Source organism: Alternaria ethzedia (assembly GCF_023757985.1).
Source record: "Alternaria ethzedia strain BMP 0044 chromosome Unknown scaffold_9, whole genome shotgun sequence".
NCBI classification, from domain to species: Eukaryota; Fungi; Ascomycota; class Dothideomycetes; order Pleosporales; family Pleosporaceae; genus Alternaria; species Alternaria ethzedia.
Genome location: NW_026056202.1, coordinates 602,354 through 625,011, shown reverse-complemented (window position 1 = coordinate 625,011; position 22,658 = coordinate 602,354). Strand labels below are relative to the sequence as shown.

Here is a 22,658-nt window from a genome sequence, read left to right as displayed (position 1 = left end):
CAGACTGAAGGCGCTTGGGCAGCCGTGGAAGGTACACTGGTGGCGCTTCTCGTGCTTTCGGTTGATATGATCGCTGTGGGAAGGTTTAGTCGTCGCAGAGTCTGGGACGGGATTGTACATACTTGAGGTCACAGTGCCGGCTGAAAGTACGTTCGCAAAAGCTGCAGTATAGCCGGGGTGCTTCGGCTATATAGTTGTCCGTTTCATCTTCTTCCGGGCTTTCTGACTGTTTTGGCGTTGTCAAGACTGATGGTCGGCTATCGTGGAGACTGCTTCCTGAAGTACCAGGCGTACTCAAAAGTGAGTACTCGTCAATTACAGATGAGTTGTCGGTAGCAATGGGACTGGAAACTGGCAGCTCGTCTTCCAAATCAGAATGCGTAGTAAGATATGGGGCGTGTATAACAGGATTGACATCCAGTTCAAAGGCAAAAGGGCTGAAGGAAGAAGAATCTGAAACGTCGCGAGAGAGTCCGAATCTCGTAAAAGACGGAGTACAATGAGGCGATGCGGAAATAAAGAAAAGAAGGGGCGAAGACTACAGCAGCCTTCGCTCAAGGCTGTATGGTGTGGAGTAGGCTATGGAAGCCTAGGGGTGCGCAACCCAAACGCCTTGCGGCGCGTGGGAGAGGACTGGTGAAGCAGAGATCCGGGGTAGTATAAGTCTTATCGAAATGATCTTGGAGAGAAACAATTGTCAGGTATTTGGTTGTGAGAAAAGGACTCGTACCTGCTGTAGGTCTACCTTAAATGCTGGAGCCGTGGTCGTGGAGGCATAGAACAGACGAGGCTGAGTCTCAGCCCCGGCGCCCATCGCCAGCGTGAAACCTGCAACAAAAATCGCTATTCCCTATCATATCCTGGGCGTGCTCACCTTAGCCAGTATGGCGGGCCCTATCACCGTGTATGCCTCCATTCTGGGCGGCATGGGTAGAGAGCTCCGATGCAGCCGGGTCAGGAAGCTGGCCATACGTGATAAGCGCTTATCCGAATTGGGTCGAAGGTGCATCTACCATCACTACTCATTGTGCTCGCCTATCGAGTCCAAAGACATTTGCTCTTGAAAGTATAGGGCCTCAATTTCAAAGAATTTCCAAGGACTTAGGTATCCAGGATTGCGTCACTACCTACAACTTCCCCCGACTCTTCTCCATCTCCTCATGCAAGATCATACCAACAGGCCCACCCCGGCTTCCATCACCAGCCCACTGCTCCTCAGGTATACGTTCTGCCGGCCACTCCCAGCGGCCCTTGAAATCCTCCGGTGTCCTACCCTCAATACACTCCACAATACTATCACCAATAACGGGCAAGAACTTGAAGCCATGGCCTGAACCACCCGTCGCCACAAACAGACCCTTGTACTTGGGATGATACGAGATCAAGAAATCGCCATCCCTTGTATCAGTGTACCAGCAGATCTTCGATTTTGTGAACGGTCGCGAGGGTACGGCGAGTGAGGGGTGGATTGCAGTGAGGAAGTCTCGGCATTGGCGTTGGCCTTCTATGGGGACGGCTTGTGATGGGTCGTCGACGTGTGTGTAGGGAAGTGAGGTTGTAATTGTCTCGTTGGGGTCTTCGGACTCGGGGTGTGGGATTGTGGTTGGGTTGAGGTAGCCGTGGCCGTGGCGCGCTACTTTGAGCAGGCCTTTGTGAGGCGGAATCATGAATAGACCGTGGGAGAGGTTCAAGATAGTCGGTCGCGGAGCCATCTTTGTTTCCTCCTCCTTGGAGATGGGCATGTAGCACAGCGCCTGCCCGGTGGCTTTGCAGATGCCTCGGAGATCGATGAGCGATGCCGTCCATGCGCCTGCCGCCAGCATTGTCAGGTCCGCCTTCAGTTCGGTCGAATCGTCGAGCCGCACGCCGGAGACGGTGTTGGTTTTGTGATCGATCAACAGCTTCTTTACGCCCTTTGTGATGAACTTCACCCTCCCCAGCTTCTCCACCTTCTCCCTGAGCCACATCATCGCGCCCTCCGCGTCTGCCCAACCTGAACTCCAGTTCACGTATCCGGTGCAGCCATTGCCCCAGGGATCTTTACCCTCCAGACCACATGCTTTCTGTATTTCTTCCGCCGAGTTGAGCACTTCCACTTTGTCTGTCCCTATCGCGCGAACGTTTTCGAGCGAGCTGGAGACGTATTTCTGCTCTGGGCCCCATGCGGTTACACATAAGCCGACCTCATGGTAGTGTTCGGTCGCGAAGTCGGTGCGCCAGCGATTTTGTGCGACGGTCGCCAGACGGGTATAGCGCGCGGCAGCGTAGTCGGGACGGATGATTCGTGAGGCGTCGATCTGTATGCGTTTGTTTGAGTGTTTGGTCTTGAATGAAGCGGTTGTTTCGATCACTATTTACTGCTCCAGGGTATGGCGTCGAGAAAATTTAGATCGAATTACTCTACTTACACTCGAGCCATCAGGCGTAGGGAAGGGCTGACGGTCTACAACAGTAATTGAGGTATCCTTGTACTGCGGGTTTTGACATAACGAATAAGCTGTGGAAAGTCCAAATGCACCGCTGCCGACGATTAGGATGGATGAGGGCCTCTCAAGAGATGCAGAAGAAGCCATTGCGCGCGAAATCAAGACGTTCAAAGATTTAGCAGCTGGGCAAAAGAAAGGAAAGTCATGGAGAAAAGTCCACCTACATGCGTCCGAACGGCGTGCAAGTGCCGCTGGTGGGCCGATATCGTTGACTGACTGATGATTTGAAGGGCGTGCGCCGGCTGGGCACGGTTGAATCTCGTGGCTGCAGGGAGCTTTGACGCTACCGAGAGATTGGGTCATCGGTGCATGGAAAGATTTGAGGCTTCAATTCGACATCGTCAGCCTCACCAATCGCACCTCAACGTCATCCGCTACTAAGTTATTCTGGGTCTGCCTGTATCGCAATGGCAAAGTTACCGAAGCCCCCGAAGGCGTTCCCCGTAAAGCACACGATACCGTCGAAGCCCGCGATACCACAACACATACGAATACAACGAGCGCAACACGATAACGAAGTACCGCTATATGCTCCAAGGAACCAAACACCCGAACAAGCACTGAAGAGAGTGTTGGCAGCACGTCCACGACTTTCAGATCTACAACGACTATCAGAGGAGGAACTGAAGTCGGCGCAGCACCAGGCAAAACTGCGGAGAGCGAGACAATGGCCAATGTTCGGTATTGGGTTGATCGCATTTGGATTGGGCACATACGGAACCATGCTCTACGCTTCCTTGACGCAGGAAACGGACCTGGGAAACTTACCTGAAGACCTGTCCGATCGATTCGACAAAGAGGCTGAGGGCTATGACGAGAAGGTGGACACGTCTGAGATGCTGCTCTTATTGACTTCTAAGCGCAAGAAGCTCACTGCCATGGCCAAGGGACATGTGCTAGAGGTGGCCGTTGGTACGGGCAGGAACATACCATACTACAAGACCAAGCAATGTGCGACGGTGACGCTGCTCGATTCGAGTGGGCCCATGCTGGCTGTTGCAAGGCGGAAGTGGAACGACACGCACAAGGAGTACTTCAGCCGTGTCTTCTTCAAGCAGCGATCTGCCTTAGATCCGATTACGCCCCCATTTGATGCCCAAGTTGGCTACGATACGGTGATACAGACAATGGGACTTTGCTCTACGCCCGAGCCCGTGAAGCTGCTCCAGAATCTCGAGTCATGCACCAATGAGAATGGACAGATCTTGCTTCTAGAGCACGGCAAGTCGCATTACGAGTGGCTCAACAACATACTGGACAAGTCAGCTCCAGCCCATGCGGACGAACATGGTTGCTGGTGGAACAAAGATATCGGCAAGATTGTCGAAGAAAGCGGGCTGGAAGTTGTCGACATGAAGCGCTACAACTTCGGCACGACATGGTGGTTACAGTTGAGGCCCAGGAAAGGCATGCGGCAAAGATTGGCCGAGACCACCGCAGTCGAGCAGCCGCTTGCTGCACAAGCCGGATCCCCGGTAACACAAAAGTCCTGGTGGTCACTGTGGAGATGATAAGTCGCCGTGTCACCTTCCCCACATTCACCATGATCGAGAATGATCGAAATGTTGCGGCTTTGCCGCTATTATAGACAGTGCGCCTAAACTTACTCCAAGTCCACTACCCAAGTTGCTGCGCTCTATCAGGCAGCTTGGTGCTGTCTCAAACGACGTCAACTTTACGCGTTATGGCAGAAGGAGGGGAAGGCCCAAAGCGGCAATTTCCAGATCGCGACCATCGATAACCTGGGATCCAACAGAAGGTCAAGCGAGATCTGCGGTCGGGATCATGGGCAAAGCACAATCGCGTCACGGCAGACTGGAACGCGACATGGCTCGCCCGAACTTTGTTCTGTCTTATCATCCGGGCACGCCATGCGTTTGCATGTGCGTCTGGGGGTCTGATGCCATACCGTTGAGCACGATGGGCTCGCACCTCGTAATCATCATGCCGAGCACACCCAACGACACGTCCATGGCTGACATGCATCTTTATCAGTGTCGACGAGGTTGCGTGTGGGAACAAGCAAACAAACAATGCATCTTCACCGTCTTTCACGACTTGCCAACTTCCTCATGCAGTCCACACTTCGTCTGGGGAAGATACGTAGCGCATCCGTGAATCTGTCTGCCCACAGGACAAGTGCGGCGCCATACCTTCCAGTTCCCCACAAAAGGTGACGCTGTGCTGCGCATGCAGACCGGACCTGGTTCCATGCGCCTGTCTCCATTGGGTAAAGACGTATGCACAATCCCTGCGCAGCCATCGGAAGTGATGGCAACTCGCGTGCGCAATGTTTGGGGGTGTGGTCGCAATGCGGAGTGGAGGCTGATGAAACTGATGTGCCAGAAGATCCAGCTCGGCATCCATCATCACTGTGCTTTTTCCGGGCATCAATGCCGCTCGTCATCGATGAGTTATCAATGAACAAGCAGCAATCAAGCCACATGTGCTGAGAACGGTTTTTGTCGTTCGCGTATTAACGCTGCCGAGGGTTGGCCGCATGCCAGTAGGAAAACTTCCGTTAAAGAAAAATTCGAGAAAAGTGTGCTCACCGCCCTGGGGCATCCCGGTTGCAGCGTTGAGGCTAAATCCACTTTGACGGCTAGGCGAAACCTCAGAACAGGGATGTCTCCGCTCTGGAACGAGATGATATGCACGCTGCATCAGATCATGGCCAGCGCCCGTCCACTCGCATCGTGGCCGTTTGAGTGCTTGGAGACGCGGAAGATATTATAGCGGTCAGCGTGCGAGACAGCTGTGATGACCCGCCCAATTGCAGGTGGGAAGGATGCGCGATGCTCGAACCAGACGTGTTGAGCATGAGATCAGTTGCGGGAAAGCCGTCTCAGGGCAGTAGACGTTCGTAATCGTTGGCGGAGGTTTGTCGGCAAGGAAGCATCCTTACCAGCTCCGTCTAGCATGTGCCACTTATTGCGCGCTCGGAGCAAGATGTAGAGAGATCCAAGTGCGGTGTTCACTGCTCCGGGCTCAGCTGAGACCATCTGATGCCCGAAGCTTCACACGGGCAGAGGTGCAACACAGACGGCCCAGATCAACGGGATTGGTCAGGACAACGAAGCCCATACAAGACGTTGGACAGGCTGCCGGAAGGTTGTGCCTAGAAGTGTGCGGCGAGTAAGTACCTACGTTAGAGGACTCTACCGTGTGGTACATGCAGGCAGGCAACGGCATGTTGATAGGAGCGTTAGGCTCTAGCCCCTGGCCAACAAAGCAAAAACGGGCTCTAAAAGTAGTATGCTGTCATAACCAAAGAGGCGATCCCTGGATACATTCACCCTACTAGACGCACGGTCTCTTACCGGAGCCTAGTCGCTCCTTCTTCACTGTGTGCTCCACTACGCCTCCGTTCTTTCCCTCGTCGCATCCCCTCTTCCTTCACCACCCCTCGAACTACATCAGGGCCCGACATCAACTGTCCTGTCCCATTCCGTTTCCCCTTGCCTCTCTCTGTTTCTGCTTCCTGATTCCCGTGGTGTTGGCGCAGCACTTGATTGTGTTGCCATAAGTTGTTGGTTCGAGCTCAAGGCAACCGGGCGCCATCGCCGAGTTACGTATTCACTCTTCAGGAGGCGAGCCGCGTAGCTGCGACAGGACGGGTGCCACTCAGCATTCAACACCGCCAGACATCTCTCGCAATAATCAGGCGCTCTTTTCGACGCCAAAGCCTGCAGTGCAGACAGAAGCGCACGCTACCTGCATCTCGGCGGCAGCGTTGGTGGTATAGGCTGCATTGCATTCCTACCGGACCAATCGACGACCCTGGCATTCGCGCAGTAACAAAACACTTTTGGCTGCACACCCTCTGCCAGCCTCAATAATTATCTTGTCCCCCCGAAGCCTCCCTTCTTCCTTCCTCTCTCCCTGCGCGACGTTTGCGACTGCATCGCCGCTCCCACGATGCCCTACAACACACGCCGGAAGTCGCTGTCGCTGCCGTCGCTCGGCATCCAGCTGCCAGGAGGACCGCGATCCGCGCGCTCACCGCCTTCGACAAGCGACGGCCAGCACGCCGCAAAGAAACAGAAACGCTCCCACTCCGGCTCTCTCTCATCGGCACTCCCCTCGCCATCACGCCCCGCCGCACTGCGCCTTGATGAGCAGCGACCCAAAAGCTCAGGCCGGGTGGCAGACACCCCGCCACCGTCGCCAGGCGGCGAGTCCGGCACGACCAAGATCGATACCCAGGGCATCGACGACGAAATCGTGGTCGGCGTTATCGAACAGCTCCAGAAGACAGGCAACCGTCCCCACCTGCTGAAGGAACTCGCCCTCGTTCTATCGCCCATCATTCCCATTGTTGAGAGGTACGTACCAAACTTTATCCATCCACGCCCTGACCACCAGTTACTCATGCTGACGTACTCTAGCTCCGCCAACCCAGCTGCCATTATCTCGTCACGCTTAGCGACCTACCTCAAGCGCAATTGGACAGCCCTGTCGAGATGTCCCCTCGACAAGAAGCTCGTTGGTACCCACCCCAAGCGTGTCTACTACTTCCTCTCCACTTGCCCGCATCAGCCTATCCCAGCCGACGGAACTAGCACCGCAATGGCACCACGCATCGTCACCCCATCGCTGTCGTCCGCAACTTCGGAAGAAGAGGACGCGGATGCGAGGTCAAGAGGTCGCATGTCACCGTCGCCCGAGCTAGACCTGTCCGACTACGACAGTCACGACAGCGACCCCTTCTCCAAGCAGAGCCATCTTCCCACGACTGCAAACATCTCGCACAACCGCCGAGCTCAGTCGCCGCCTTTAGAAAAGGACGAGCGCGAGTTCACCCAGACTGCGTCGTTCCTGCAGCAACGCCGGATGAGCCAGGAAGCCGAGCGCGAGCGATCTGCCAGCGCATCTGCCGAGCCAACACAAAAGAGCGACGTCAAAATGGAAGAAGTCGCCGTCTCCGTCGAGGAGACCGTAGAAAGCGCTGCTCAAAAGGACTCGGAAGCCGCAGCCGCCCTCTTTGGCCAGATGGACCAGCTCATGACCTTCCAGAGCGCGCTATCACCCAGCAGCCCCGCGCTGAAACCCGTGCTCCACATCGAAATGCCCCCGCCGTCGCTCAAGCGCAAGTCGATAAAACTCGAGCTTGACGACGACTGGATCATGAAGAGCCCGGAGCTTATTGACCTTGACGAGCTTGATGACCTTTTCGGCGGCTACTAGGCCGCTATTTCCTTTGCGCGATTTCTCTCTGTATACGACATTTACGATTCTCCCGGGGCACGTCTCTCATCTATTCCTCCTATCTATTGTATTCTCTCCTCATGTCGTTTCATCATTGCGTATGTCCTAGATGGATTCCATTTCGCCGCTCGCGCTGCACTACACACTCTAGGGATGTTGATTTATCGCATGGAGTTCTTGAGATCTGGGTGTCTAGGAAGGAATTCTGTAAGATAACTGTAGAGTGTAGCTGTGCGATTACCAGCCAGGAGGCCTGGCTGAGGCGCTGGATTGTTACTCGGCGTCTGAAAGCGCGAATCTGCGACTAGGTGTTGGCCGACATTTTCCAGAATGAGGCAGTCGCCCATGGCGACGAGAAATGAAGTAAAAGGAACGGAACTACTAGATAAAAGTTCATGAAATTGAAAAACAGTTGATATCCTTCAGAACAGCTCATCTAAACAAGCTCTCGAACGAACGTGTCTGTGATGTCGGCAATCTCGATTGTTGCCGACCAGAGCTGGTGGGCCGGGTTGTCCCCTACCAACACGTACTCTGCGCTCACCGCCCGAGTTGCGCACTTCCTGCACCTAACACTACACCTGGCAGTGGTCTAACGCATAACAGCGCGAAAATTGGGCCCTCACCGGCAGGGCCATCTGCGCCCAATGCGGCTCCTACGATGCGGTGTATCCTAGCCCCAGACAGGAAGGGACAGAGACCTTGGCGCTGCGTTGTTGAAGAAGTTGCGGTCGAGCGAGATGCGCTGGAGAACAGCCTCACTTTTGACCGCACACGCGCACACCAGCGGGGTTGACGAGTAAATCTTTGCATGCTGCTCCAGATTCTGCTCATCCGCCTGGTAGAATCAACAATCCCGAGGGGTAATCGCATGTTCGCAGACAAGAGGCTGGGTAAGCGAGTCCAATGACTTGGGCACCCCCAGCCCTGTACAGCAAAGCTTTGAAGCCGAAGCCCAACCACTCGACGTAAGAGTGCGCTGTGCGCTGCGCGACACGTCCGCCCTATTTCCTTTCCCATATTGACCATCCGACCCCCTCGGTTTCACGGATTCCTGTGCCCTGCGTCAAAGTGCTTGCTGCAGGTTCCCGAGGCTGATGAGGAAGCCCGTTGCCTCGCTTACTCCCGCCCATCAAGTTTGAAGAGTTGGAACGGAAGAGCTGGAAATTGTGAAAAGAGGAGGCTGGGGATCCGCGACACCCTCATCCACTGCCCATCAGACGTGCGATCGCTACGAAACGAAGCGCGTCTTTCCGGCGTCTTTGCAGTGGTATACGAAAGGCCATTCGCGGACATAGCCCAAGGCTGCCAGCAACACAACACCAGCAGAGTGGATAGTCGACACGTGGATACGCAACAACCGGGTTAGCCGCATTGCCAGTCGCCAAACCTCGCCGCGGGCGTAAAAAGCTCACGCATATCGACGTAGCCCGCTCTAACTCCCCTTGGACTTGGGCTGCGTCTACTCCACGACAGCAACTGCCTTTTTCAAAGGCGCATCAAGCAAGAGCCAGGAACCTCAAGAAAAGAATGTCTGTAGCACTATCCCGAGCGCGGAGCAGAAGTCGGGCGCCGAGCACCAGAGCGCCGTTAACATCACAGCCCATCGTTGTGGATGTTCCGCGAAGTGGGGCTAAATCACCACTCATCATTGATGTGCCAGCACCAGCACCCCGCGCAAGGAGCAGAAGCGTGCGTAGCATGCGCGAACCCATGGTCGACGCACCTGGACTCAGCGGTGGAAGGGGCATGTTCAAGAGGCTGATTGTAGCGTGTGACGGAACTTGGCTAAACTCGGACGATGGGACCAAGAACGGTACTCTTTCCATTCCAAGCAACATCACTCGCATATCAAGAGCCATCAAGGCAGTCAGTCAGGATGGCATCCAGCAGATTGTCAATTATCACCAAGGTCTTGGGACGGAAGGCGGAAAGCTCTCAAGATTGGTTGGGGGTGCTACGGGCAAGGGCCTGAGCGATGATGTTCGAGAGGCTTACTCGTTTCTTGCCAACAACTATCACCCCGGAGACGAAATCTTCTTGCTCGGCTTCTCGAGAGGCGCATTCACCGCGCGTAGCATCGGTGGCTTGATCGGAGAGATTGGTCTTCTCACAAAGAAGGGCTTGAACACGCTACCAGAAGTGTACGAAGATGTTCAAAATCGGCGGAACCCTGACTACCGCCCAAAGCACGAGGACGTACCTTTTCCGCGGAAACCAAGCGCAGATGACCCACGATACGCGGAAGAACTGGAACGCAGAGGATTGACCAGACTGGACATTCCAATCAAGTGCATAGCGGTGTGGGACACCGTTGGCAGTCTCGGCATACCGCGGATCGGGAAGCTGCAGCGCCTGGGTTTACAAATGAAGCAGTCAAAAGCGACGACTTTCTACGACACCAAGTTGTCTAACTGTATTGAAAATGCATTTCAAGCGTTGGCTCTGGATGAGAATCGGTCGTCGTTTTCACCTGCCGTCTGGGAAAAGCCTGAGGGTAACCGAACGACGCTCCGCCAAGTATGGTTCCCAGGTGCGCACGCAAACGTTGGTGGTGGCTACGACGACATGCAGATTGCGAATATCAGTCTTGCATGGATGATGAGTCAACTCGAGCCATTCCTGGATCTGCGGTCTGAGTATCTGTTTGAACAAGACGATCTGAACGAGAAGTACTACAAGAAAGAGGAAGGTGCGATCCGACCATGGAGTTTCGGCAAGATCTATAGCGAGCTGAAGGGCGCCTTTGCAATCGGTGGTAGTACTGTAAGTTTCAATCGTTTGCAGTCATACGCATACGTACTAACAGAAATGATAGCAACGAAAACCAGGCCAATACACCTCCGTAGACCCCTTCTCAGGCCGCTCAACAGAACGACCCCTCCGCCAAACCAACGAATACATCCACCCCTCAGTCCGCACCCGCTACCGTCTCGAAGGCCCCGGAATCCAAGATCGCGGCCTCTACGAAGCCCGCGCCCTAACCGACAGCTACAAACTCGTCGTCGACTACGGTGCCAACAACTCCCGAGCCGGCGACGCAGAAGTCTACTGGAAGATCAAATGGAGAGACACCATGGCCGTCAAAGTCCTCCCCGAAGCCCCTCTCTGGCGCCTAGAACGTGAACTCGCAAAACGTGATCCAGCTACCTACGACTACATCAAGAAGCCACCTGCCACCGCTACTACCCGCAGTAAACGCCGCACTGCACGGCCTCTTTCTGCGGATTTCTCAAACAGCAAAGTTGGCGGCGGACTTACGAGTCCTACTTCCACGCGCAAAGCGAGGAGGGACACGTTTTCTCCGCGGTCGACGTTCCCGGCCGAGGACCGCGCGCCGCCTAGCCGAAGGAGTACCACGAAGATTGAGAGACCGCGCAGTAGGAGTCGCGCACGCAGTGTCGAGTTTGCGAGTGATCGGGAGACGGATATCAGGGAGAGTATGCCACATCGCAGGGAGAAGGATAAGGCATGGTGGGAGGGACGGCGGTGACGAAAAGCTGATTAAACGCGCGATGTTTCTTTAGACTTTCTGATTTATACTTTCGGTTGACTTCATATGGAGGGTTGGATATATGCGGATACCCTTTTAGATGTAATACGATTCGATACTTGAGTGTGGGTGTAGTCTTGGACAAGTCACTTCGCATCGACGTGACGCTCGTTATGCACAGTCATTCTCGGACTCAACAAGCTGATGAGAACATTCTTTTGTTCAACTACCAGCTGCCATGACAAATACGTATATCGATAAGTACCGTGGTGCTGGAATCACGTGGTCATGGGCACGTTGCCACTCGGTATACCATCAGTAATCCAACGTGATTAAACGGCGAACACCCAAACAACACCTAAACTCACAGTACTTACAATCAGACTATCGCAAGATGAGTGCGAATAAAAGAAAGATGGTAAACCCGCCTACCAAGTTTTGGGTGATCGACCTCATCGGGCATACCCACAGATCTCCTTTCTAGACCCTGGTGCGTGAGGCTCGATCGACGAGGGGGACCCTGGCCAAATCTTCGCAGTCAACGGTTTCAGTGAGTAATGCGCGGACCGACTGCTGTTATGTGTTATTTCTTCCACAATTGCGATGATGGCGATGATGATGATGAAGATGGGGTGAGGTGACATGATGTGCTGTGTTGTGATGTTTGCAGCGGAGGTGCAGCAGGCGGGATGTGAGTGGCCAGACCACAAGTCGATGATGGCTGCGCCGCCCGCCCATCGCTCGGGAAACGGACGTGCGAGAATATCGTTTTCGTGCGTGGAACGCGCAACGCTGCATGACAAGGCCGTGTAAGCAGCCCGTCGACTCCACGATATTCTCACGAGGCATAGCAGTGACGGTCCATGACATGTTCACCTCCTCGAAAAGTCTTGTCCTCGTAATGTCCAAGCCCAGAATACGATGGGCGCATTGATGCTTTCCTCGGAACAATATCGTGTTGCGGAGCCCTCATGTTATATTTAGGGTTGCATTGCCCTCTAGCGCTAGTGTCTCTCGGGCTGCCCCCTGCTTGTATCCCATTCGCCGCCGCCCGCCGCTGGGCTGGTGCTGCTGAGCTGGGCTGGGCTAACAAGTCGAAGCTGAGACCATCAAACCTCTCCTTTCACTTCCGCCGTTGAGACAAAAACCATCAATCGCTTTATCGCTTACCTCGAACCCGTCGCCTATCTTCACCCTTCGCCAGTCGCTCGTTTATACGGACGGAGAGGTGTTATTACTGTAATATCCATTCGTCGTTTCTCCGCGTAATACTTGTGTCGCGTCGCCTCCGGAGCTCTTCTTCTCTCTCCCGTCCCGTCACGCCTGAGAGTTGTACGATACCTGAGATTCCACGAGGAACTCTTCCCGCTTGCGAAACGAGGTTTTAGCCGGTACACACGTTTTTGGAGCTTCGAAGGACCAAAGGAGACTTGTTTAGGCATCATTTGGACAAGATGAGGCCGTCTCAGCTCCTCGCTGCCGTGGTGGCCATGTCGTCGGTTACGCATGCCATGAACGTCAAGCATGCATTCGACAACATTAATGGGTTGACTGATGTCAAGAACGTGCTCATGGGACGTCAGGATAACAGTACGTTTGGTCAAACTCAGGATGAGATGATTGAGTACTAATGCCATGGTTCAGACAACAATAACAACAACGACAACGCTTCCGACGCACCCGCCAGCACACAGCCCGCGAAGACATCCGCAGCGGACAAACCCACCGAGACGGGCGGCAACAACAACAACGATAACAACGACAATAACAACAACGACGACAACAAGTCCTCCGGCACCGCAAAGGAAACCGCCAGCGGCACCCAAAAGCCCAGCGGCTCCAAGACCACCGGCAAGGGCTCAAAGTCCACCAGCTTCGACGCCCGCCTTCCCGCCGGTGGCCTCACAATGGTGACCCCCAACGCCCTCGCCGGAACACAATTCTACAAAGTCGGCGACTGGGTAACTTTCGCCTGGAACTACACCTCCCTCTCCGTGACCCCCTCGGCCATCGACGTCCTTGCCTCCTGCACCGCCAACCAAGCCACCTACACCATCGCCGTCAACATCTCCGCAAAGCAAACCGAGGTTCTCTGGGATACCAAGCACACGCCTGATGGCCAGGCACCGTTCTTGACCGAGAACTACAAGTTGCTCATCTACGACTCGGATCTTAGCGCTACTGCTGCGCCGAGGCCCGGATATCTTGGAGCCTTCACTGGCTTCACTTTTGGCATGTACCTGCCGCAAGAGTACATTTCGCTCAAGGATGGATACACTTGCCCTAACTGCAACGGCGCGCTTTCGCTTTCTGAGAAGAAGACACTTGCTGCTATGCTGCTTACTACTGGTACGACGATTGGCTCTATGCTTTACTTCACGTACCAGTTTGGTGTCTGGTAGATGAAGCGCCTCTTCGATACACGTACACGTACACGTAGATCTACGAAACGGCAAATCCGACCGATAAAACGCAAGAACTCGACGCTTCACCGCTTACGATTACGGCATATCACAAAACACTTTCTTTTTACGCCAATCTTCACATCTGTCCATATTTTGCCACTCATTTACAAAAAGATTCGGGCGCTGAGGGTGGGGAGTGATATACGGGAGCATCGTCACAATCCTTTTGGGGCCATTGAGGCATCTGGTGTTTGGGAGTTGTTATATGGGGCTTTGATTGGAAACAATGGTGTTCTGCATTTGGCTCGAGAGTATAAGATATGTAATACTTGGATTGCTTCGAGGTAAAGATGGGTATGCAGGGGGGATATGTATATGTTTGGATGGATGTGAAGGGATGGCAGTGTTGCTAGCATCTTCGTCATTTAGATTGAAAAGAGGGAAAACAAATGATAAAATATGTTAAGCACTTCACTTCGGTTTGAGGGTTCGCACGTGGGGAGGTTGTTGTGAGATGTGCAAGCTAACGGAATCTATGGAACAGGACAGACGATGGATTCTTTCGCAACACTACTAGTCGAACGGAACTCGTATGATCTACTTGTCATACACACGCCTCTCTTCATCAGATTTCTCGTGCGCTTTGAAGCCAGCATCCTTATACAGCGACTCAGAAGGAGACAATGATACCCTCCATTCTTCACAGCGGAGGTGCAGCTTCTCCGGTCGGTAGTGATCATCGCCATCATCACTTTTCCACAATCTGTGCGACGAGATGACGGCCTGTGCGTCTTCATCTGCATATAAATAGCCCCTGTTTAAGTTCTGACTCTCTTCCTTACATCTACATCCATTCCTTCAATTCCAAAAACCGTCTTCGCCGCGTTGATGTGTGGAGAGGACGTTCCTCTTCCAAAAAGCTCCAAGCTGCTTTCCATGTGGAGAGTCCGCGCTATGAGCTTTACCTTTCAAAGTATGGTCTTTATTACTCATGTTCCACCCGCTGCGATCTGCAACTCTTACCAAAACGCAAAGTGCTTTCATCGATGGTCCTCTCTGTGCGAAAACGGTTATTCGAAGAAGCTATGTCTGTCGCCTGCTGTCACCAAAAAAAGACAGGACAGTCCACTTATGGACATCAGAAAGAAGACCTCAACTATTTTATGAGCGGCACTGCCTCTACAAGACACGATAGCGCATAGTGTCTTGGTGTCGGTATAAATATCTACCCGCTCACACCTTCACACTCTTCTTCATACTCCGCCCTATTCTCGATTTTCCGAAAATGACACTCAACTGGATCATGTCTGAGTCGTTCTTCCGCGTCTCCCAAAAGTTTCTGGATCTCGCTCTATGTTGTCGCTCCAGACCTTGCCTGTTACCTAGGTATTGTCGAAAACATCTTATCACTTCCCGATGTCTGCCTCCTTGGACGGGCGGCGAACATCTTTGAAATGAGAGATATCTCGGTCATCTTCTCCATCCAAAAGATCAAGAAAAAGAGGAATGTCTTGCGCCTGCCGTTGAAAAACGTACCTGAAAGCCAACATGAATCCCAAAAACACGAGGTCTTTCGCCGATGACAATAAACGCGACCTTCAAGAAAGCTATGTCGCACGGGTCTTCTTGAGCATAAATACCTGCCACTTGGACGACACTTACTCTTCTTCATCACACCAACTCTTCCAGTTCTTTCCAAAACATGTAACGGCTCACTCGATGTTGGCTGCGTCTCTCGCTCTCCCAAAACTCCATCAAAATACCGATATAAACGCTCTGCGCCGTCCCTACTATTACCAAAAATTCCAAGAACAACCACTCATATCTTCGTCTTCGAGCGGAATGCAAATCAATTCAAAAGCGAAGACGCTACCTTTCATGCTGGCCGTCCTCCCTGAACGCCAAGATCACATCCCGCGTATCTCTTTCCTTGCATCTCTTCCTGCGCATAGGAATATCCGTCACTTGGACACCCTCTTCTATTCTTCATTCCAACAAATAGTTTCTCTTCTCTCCAAAAATTGCCCCCAGTCCTCTTCATGAGTTCGGGCGCGTTCTGTGTTCCTAAAACTTCGGTACACGCTTCGCATGTGGACGCCCCGAGCAATACTTACTACTATCAGAAACAACACTGCACACTTTAGATGTCTCTGTTCTCAGAGAGAATCGCGACTCAACTCAAAAACGGGCGCATCAAAAAAATGGTCTCTTCTCCGTGCGAGTGTCACATCCCGCACGTGGGTTTTGTTCTGACTCTGCGCATATAAAAACATACTACCTGCCCTCCTCCTTCTCTTCTTCATTCCAACCACTACCCTCCTTTCTCCAAAAAGCAACTGTTCACTTCGCTATGTGTCGCTGGCGCCTTCTGTCCTCCTCAAAACTATGTGACTATGAAGCTATGTGGACGCTCTGATCCCCATCCTCTATCTACTCAAATAAACAACGCCACCCTTAATGTCTTCTTTCTCGGCTGAGATGAGGCTCAGTTTAAAGTCGCAAACATGATCTCAATGTGTCGACTGAGTTCGCTGTTCAAAAACAACGAAACCTCCAACATGTTCTTTGCCTGTTGGCACCAAAATCCCAGCGGGCTATCAAAATTAGATCAGAACAGATCTGCTAAGACCTGATGATCAGAGCTGTTTCACGAACTGTTTTACAAGATTTTCAGGTGGCTGGCGCCGTGTCGTGGCGTCTGTTATGCCCATTCACCGAAACCTCCAAAAAATGTCCAAAAATCACCAAAAAAGAATACCTGGGATATCTGACTATAGCCAGACGAATGCTGAACAGAGTGGGACTCGAACCCACGCCACTTTCGTGACCAGGAAGTAATGTTAAGAGTAACCTTAACCTGGCGCCATAACCAGCTCTGTGAATTTTGTCAGATTTTGGGTCAGGGAGACAGAGGAGTGTTGTTGAGCTTACCGGCCATCTGTCCGTTGGTATTTGATTGGTTGATGGAGGGAGCGAAAATTATAACAGCTATGATGTTGGTTGATGGTTGGAGATGGTGGAGATGGTGCGGTGAGAATTTTCGGGCGGGGTGTGGGCCGCGGAGGAACTTGGAAGCTAGGGCGGCGGCGACGGCGGGATTGTGGGGACGGGATGCATCGTGAAAAGTATCCAGTCTTTCTTTGCGTGAATAAGGATGAAAGGGTTGCTTGCGAAATATGATCGTGGTGTTGGTGCATTTCTTCTTGGGCCTGACTCTTGTTAGCGTGTTGAGAAAATGCATCATTAATCTCACGTCATGCGTAGAAGGCAAGCCATTTCGTTGCAATAAACATTCATGGAGGCTCTTTGTATTAGGAAAGTTAAGTGCAATATGTGAGTTCGTAGCCATGAGCTCATGCTAAGTTGAGGGTGCTGAATTGTCTATAGTAGAGCGGACGGGGATCGGAAAATGAAAACGTTACATGTGCTAAATTGCGAAATGAGAGATACAGGGGTATATAAGAACTAGAAATCGGAAAGCATCTGCAAATGAGAGTTCTGCGTTCGAGAATAGGCCACAAGTCGTGGGTGCGGGTAACTTCCAAAGAAGGCGGAGTAAAGAACCAACGAATTGGAGAATGCGCGCCTACGATTGTTGCATCTATCGCGGCGCAGTGTCAGTTCTGGAACTTCTCAAGATATGAGGCTTAAACTTGAGAAGCAACACCGAAGCGTGTCGTACAGTAGCTTGTTCGAGTGGAAAGGTAATGTTACTCCGAGTAGGGCGAGGCCATGGGTATGGTAGAGCGTAACTGATCATGTGTGCTTCTTGTTGAAGTGCTTGAGCATGTTGTCCTTCCTTGGATATGACTTCTTGCAGTCAGGTTCAGGGCATCGAACCCGACTCCGGGTGCCTGATGACTCGTGACTTTGGCGGTGTCGTTCCAGATCTGCGCGAAGACCGAAAGCGCTCAAGCATCCGGGATAAGCACAGCGGTGTCGCTTTTCATGTTTCCGGCGGACATGTTTGCTAATGTTGCGATGGTCAGTGCAGTCGCCATGAGAGTTGGGCTTTCTGTGCTCACTTCAGTTCGCATGTGCGCTGGAAGATATCGTCGCAGAAGCTGCAATGGAGTGGCTGGAATTTGACGTCCTTTCTTCTCTTGATGGTAATTTTGTCTTCATTTTCAAGAGTAACGGAGCGTGAAGAGAAATGTTTGGGAATATGATCAACACTGGTATCGATGATGGCCGTAGGGTATATTGAGTCGCTCAAGTCGCTATCCGCAATACTGCCGTTTGAGGGCGACGACCAGATCCCTGCAATAGGGGTACTTTCGCAGCTGATGGTGGAGTCTCGAAAGGGTATTATAGAAACTTCCGGTGGGTCCGAAAGTGTGGAAGGAGAGGAAACAAGGCTATGATCTGTGGGTTCGACTTGTGGTTGAATGCTGGAAAAGGCTTCCGAGACTTGCTCCAGTCGCGTCCCAGTCGCTTGGTCTTCCAGGCCTACTACAGACAGATGACGAGATTCCAAGTAGATTGAGATGGGTTCGGACACGTTCGTAGAGTTTGTGTCTATGAATTGCTCGCTCGGTGGTATGTTTGGACGCACGTATGGAGCATGAATGACAGGATTGACATTATACTCGACTTCGTAAGGCGAAACGAAACCCGAACAGCAACAGATAACACCGCTGTGATTGCCTCCCCGACTGTCGTGGACAGACTGGGTTACACGACACGAACAAGGCGTGAGACATTGTGATGTAGTCCGATACTGAGTGGGATATGGCTCTCGCGAGATGGCGAGTGATGGCGAAGACTATGAGGCTTCGCCAACCCAAGGGTGATTGAGTTGGAGTCAGAGAAAACGAAATGTCGGTTGAAGAAGAGGGGAGGAACACCTGTCGATAAGGACGAGGTCTAGGCAATGATTGGCCAGAGGCCGTATGGCCGTGAAGGGTTATAGCCTCAGGGGCGGAGCTCAAATGTAGAATGACGCGAAATTCTGCCCCGAAGTTTTGTCGCAATGAGCAAAGGCAGGATTAGCAGCAGTTTATACCCATCGAACTGCCTGGAGGCGTACTATGCCTTAGGCTGAGAATGCTACCAGGTAAGCGGGAAGTTGTAGGGTAGTGTTCAGCCACTCGCCACCTGCAGCACCTGATAGATATGCGTTGGCGGCATATCCTGGTCGAGTAATATCGTCATAACAGATCCAGCCTTGTTGTATGCCTCCATTCTCGCGGCGTTGTGAGAGTAGGGAGAAGGACGCAGGCTCGGCGGGACGGATGCCGGGAGGTCTGTGCTTCTGAGGCCCTTGTCCGCTTCGAGCCTGATCTTCGCTGGCAAGAAACACCTGCTCGCGCGCGCGCCCGCGTCTTCACGCGTATTCTATCTATCGTCAGCCACAAAATCTTTCAATTACGCCTGTTGGGACGACCTTCCTGCGATGATGGTAGCACCGCCGAAAACCTCACCTAGTGGACCTATCGTGTACCGGTATGCCATGCACAAGGCTGGGATGCACAGCAACCAATGCGCCCACACGCGAGTCTTCATTGACGAGGGTTTTAACGACAAATGCTCTCATTATTAATTATGTGGACTAGATCGTTACCATAACGCTCTACTCCCTCGCGGCACCAGTACCCTCTGGCCAGAACTCCTCGAGCCACTCATACGGGTTCTCCGGAACATACTGGTTCAAGATCTCGCCCTCGAAGTCGGTAAGGTGGTCACGCGTCAAGTTGTACAGCGCGTACTTCTCATCCGGCCCTGTTCCGACAGTGTATGGGACGGTCTGAACGTTGTTTCCGATCTCCTTGTCGACCCAGCGCTCGACGTCTACAACCTGGGCGTTCTTGATGCGGTACTCATCGCCGTAGTTGGGTGAGATCTATAACCGTGTTAGTCGAATGAACTATGAAAAAGGAGGTCGTTGGGGGCTTACTATGCCCATTCTGGTACCATTGACGGCAATGACGTTCTGGATGGTGACGTTACGCTTCGCCTGGTTCAAGCAGTTGCCGCACGACTGGTAGAAGGTGCCGAAGGTCTCGGCGTAGAATCCAGTGATGTTGAACTTTCCGCCTAGCGAGTTGTCCTGAAAGATCTTGTCGGTTGCGGAGCGCGCACCTCCCCCGATAACGCGAAGCTGTGTGTTGAGGCCTTTGGATGTAAGGGCATCTTCACACACGTCCTCCCACCAGACTGTCATAAAAGCGTTAGTATGCTGGTCAGGTCAATTTTGGTCTCAGAGCTTACCATTCTCGACCCATGCATCGCCAAGCGCGTGAATACCTTCGCTTTGGTGCTTTCCGATGACCACGTTCCTGATCGTGGCTCCTGGTAGCAGATTGAAAACAGCATCGGCATCTGTTCCTTCGGCCTGCTCGTTGCACGAGCCCTCCACGCGCTCATAACGCTTCATCTGCCCATCGAAGACCTGACCGGGCTGAATGTACATGGTCTCGTTGAGGACGACCGTCTCAGTCGGTACCGGGAACTTGGTAACCGGGAAGGGAAATCGTGGAAGAGGTCGTGCACCGAGATCGCCCTGAGTGGAGTCTGCGCCTCCTTGGGGTCCATCGCCATTTTGACGACGGATCACTGCTGCCGATGAGAGCGCAGGAAGAAGAGGGAGGATAACAGAGGTAGAGAGCTTCATCGCGACGACTGGCTGTGAAGTATGAGGGTATTTGAGCTCTTCTGACTGAGATTCTAGGTCAATTGAAGACTGTCGAGATGCAGGAGAGGTACTTTGCATTGCTTGCAGCTGCCCTAGCTTTTATATCACCTACAACACCTCCTCGCCCAGCTCTCCATCCGTCCAGAAGCCTCATCACGCGCATTCTTCTCACGCGATTCCACTTACAACCCTGGCGCGACCGTTTTCCATATGCTCATGTAGCTGCACAGGGTCATAGCTTCCACAAAGCTACCCCGGCATCACAGCCTCCAAGCCAGCGGAAGAACTGGCATCCAGGTTGTTTCCGTGAATGACGATGCGAGAACCGTGGTGTAGTAAACTTGGCGCAGATTTAACCGATGTATCCCCAGACTATGAGATGCGTCGCCAAGTGAACGCCTCGTCTTGGTGACATTTTCCCACGAATAACCCCACGACTTGGCAACCTGCTTTCGCCAACCCCAACTTTCCTCCCCGCGTATCGTAGGTTACTTCTGCGGGGGACAAGGGTCTAATTTTCCTGCGCCCTGAGCGGTCGTGGCTTGTAGTGGCTTGACGTACAGGATTGGGTTGCCGCGGCCGCGCTTCGAAATTTTCCATCCTCTGTTGCGCAAAGAATCTCATGGTATCGGCGCGTTTGACTCGAAAACGAGAAGGATTTTACCCACTGAATGACGGAAGGAGATACGATCAGGACGTGTTCGAGGAACGTGGATTGACATGACTTCATTGCCAACATGGTAAGCCTGCTAAGCAACCACACAGCTGATGACAGTCGCATACCAAGCGACTTACAGAACAATAGGCCCTCAAATCCAGTTTTCAGTCATCTCCCCCAAGCCCTTCTCGAGACTATCCCATCCCGAGCCCGGGCCCTTCAGCCAGCTCATGACTTCCTCAGCCCTGGCATTTGGCAATGTCATTCGGTCAACACCCATGCCCTCAATATTGTCCAGAAACTTCCGTTCAGGATACAGTTCACGCCATATATCCAACATCTGGTTGTAGCTCCACGGTTCTGCAAAAGCAAAGAGACGTTCATTTTCAACATCGCTGTGGATCAGCGCGGAGATGTGTACGAGCGCGCAGTCAACCGGATGGACGTACCATTGTGGACCGACGGAAGTTGTCCAAAAGTCGAGCTGTTCGCCTTCCCATGCAGCACGTGCCCAACCGATGGTTGAAGGAAAGCCTTGATGCTCGAGGATCACGACAGGGCCAAAGTTGGCGTTTGGCAACTATCTGGGGTTAGCGATGGCGTTTCTGGAGCATTGGGATTTCTGCTTACAACCCGGTTGAACACGAAGCCGGGCTGGTTTTCTTCCATCCATTTCATCATCGCCTTCTCGGTCTCGGTCTTCATGGCGGCGTAGACGAACAGCCCTGGTTTACCCGGCTCTTTCTCCAGAATCCTCAGCGCTTCATCATTGTATGTGTTCTCATTGATTGAGAATTCCACATCTGGATGAGGAAACGTTGCGGCAAGGGATGACGAGGTGAAGACGAAGCCTTTGCATGAGGGTACCTTAGCACAAGCCTGGAGACCATTCAGACCTGCCTTCACGGTAATCGAGATCGCTTCATTGACGTCAGAAATGCCTCCGATCGGCGATGCGACGTGGACGAAGCCTTCAATACCTACAAATCAATTTTCTTTAGTATTGGAGTCCAAGCCATCACTAATGAGTCTCGTTTCGACATACCATCAACAACATCATCGTAGCACCCTTCGACTGTCATATCCGGCACCTCGACCAACTCAAATCTCGCCTTCTTATACTTATCGTTGAAGTACTCGGTCATGTATTTGTGTTTCTCGGCGTCTCTCACCGCACCGCGAACATTGTATTCTCGCTTCAGTAGCTGATCAACGATATGGCTTCCTACGAGCCCGTTCACGCCGGTTACGAAAACGGTCGCACCGGGCTTGATAGTAACGATAGGCATGGCGTCAAGTAAGGTTAATCGATGGTTGGCTTATTTCTGGGATATCCTGAACGTGCTTTGGGACCTGCTCGTCGATTTCGCAATCCGCACTGATCTGAGAGCGAAAATGAGGAAGAAAGATAAGAGTCGCAAGGCTAGGAAGCGCATTATATTCACTACAATGCATGTGGATGGCTACCAGGTTACACAAGCTAACTGTTCTGGGAAAGGCGGGGTCGACATGCTGGCTGCTGGGCCGAACGAACACCAGCGACATATGCCTTCAGGCTTGAGATTACTCCATTCAAGGGCTCTGGTCGATGATTGTAGCCTTAGCACTACACAGCCTTGTGGCTTGCCCTCTGGAGACCGGCTTTCAACGACATCCAAGCTGTGAAGGTTTTGCAATGTCCATACCAGATCAAACCCGACGAAAAGACTTATCGCACGTACAGAATGCTGATCAGAATTACGATAGGCTTCTCTAGTCTTTCCCGAGCACTCTA

At 52.6% G+C, this 22,658-nt stretch overlaps 7 protein-coding genes across 7 annotated transcripts; 4 read left to right on the top strand and 3 right to left on the bottom strand.

Moving 5' to 3' along the window:
• Positions 1–1,127: 1,127 nt before the first annotated feature.
• J4E87_004780 (uncharacterized protein) lies at positions 1,128–2,573 on the bottom strand (the record flags this gene model as incomplete). The annotated part of the gene is made up of 2 exons (XM_049376398.1): positions 1,128–2,297; positions 2,409–2,573. The coding sequence occupies 2 exons, from the start codon at positions 2,571–2,573 to the stop codon at positions 1,128–1,130; spliced, it is 1,335 nt and encodes a 444-aa protein (XP_049233909.1).
• A 320-nt stretch (positions 2,574–2,893) lies between these two features.
• On the top strand, positions 2,894–3,997 carry J4E87_004779 (uncharacterized protein; the record flags this gene model as incomplete). Its single annotated transcript, XM_049376397.1, has 1 exon — positions 2,894–3,997. The coding sequence occupies one exon, from the start codon at positions 2,894–2,896 to the stop codon at positions 3,995–3,997; it is 1,104 nt and encodes a 367-aa protein (XP_049233908.1).
• A 2,407-nt stretch (positions 3,998–6,404) lies between these two features.
• Positions 6,405–7,673, top strand: J4E87_004778 (uncharacterized protein; the record flags this gene model as incomplete). The annotated part of the gene is made up of 2 exons (XM_049376396.1): positions 6,405–6,811; positions 6,875–7,673. 2 exons carry the CDS (start codon positions 6,405–6,407, stop codon positions 7,671–7,673), a joined length of 1,206 nt encoding a protein of 401 aa, XP_049233907.1.
• A 1,551-nt stretch (positions 7,674–9,224) lies between these two features.
• On the top strand, positions 9,225–11,187 carry J4E87_004777 (uncharacterized protein; the record flags this gene model as incomplete). The annotated part of the gene is made up of 2 exons (XM_049376395.1): positions 9,225–10,460; positions 10,513–11,187. The coding sequence occupies 2 exons, from the start codon at positions 9,225–9,227 to the stop codon at positions 11,185–11,187; spliced, it is 1,911 nt and encodes a 636-aa protein (XP_049233906.1).
• A 1,454-nt stretch (positions 11,188–12,641) lies between these two features.
• On the top strand, positions 12,642–13,589 carry J4E87_004776 (uncharacterized protein; the record flags this gene model as incomplete). Its single annotated transcript, XM_049376394.1, has 2 exons — positions 12,642–12,777; positions 12,832–13,589. The coding sequence occupies 2 exons, from the start codon at positions 12,642–12,644 to the stop codon at positions 13,587–13,589; spliced, it is 894 nt and encodes a 297-aa protein (XP_049233905.1).
• Positions 13,590–19,164: 5,575 nt separating this feature from the next.
• J4E87_004775 (uncharacterized protein) lies at positions 19,165–20,205 on the bottom strand (the record flags this gene model as incomplete). The annotated part of the gene is made up of 3 exons (XM_049376393.1): positions 19,165–19,434; positions 19,489–19,748; positions 19,803–20,205. The coding sequence occupies 3 exons, from the start codon at positions 20,203–20,205 to the stop codon at positions 19,165–19,167; spliced, it is 933 nt and encodes a 310-aa protein (XP_049233904.1).
• Positions 20,206–21,035: 830 nt separating this feature from the next.
• J4E87_004774 (uncharacterized protein) lies at positions 21,036–22,173 on the bottom strand (the record flags this gene model as incomplete). The annotated part of the gene is made up of 3 exons (XM_049376392.1): positions 21,036–21,464; positions 21,515–21,864; positions 21,930–22,173. The coding sequence occupies 3 exons, from the start codon at positions 22,171–22,173 to the stop codon at positions 21,036–21,038; spliced, it is 1,023 nt and encodes a 340-aa protein (XP_049233903.1).
• Between the last annotated feature and the right edge of the window lie 485 nt (positions 22,174–22,658).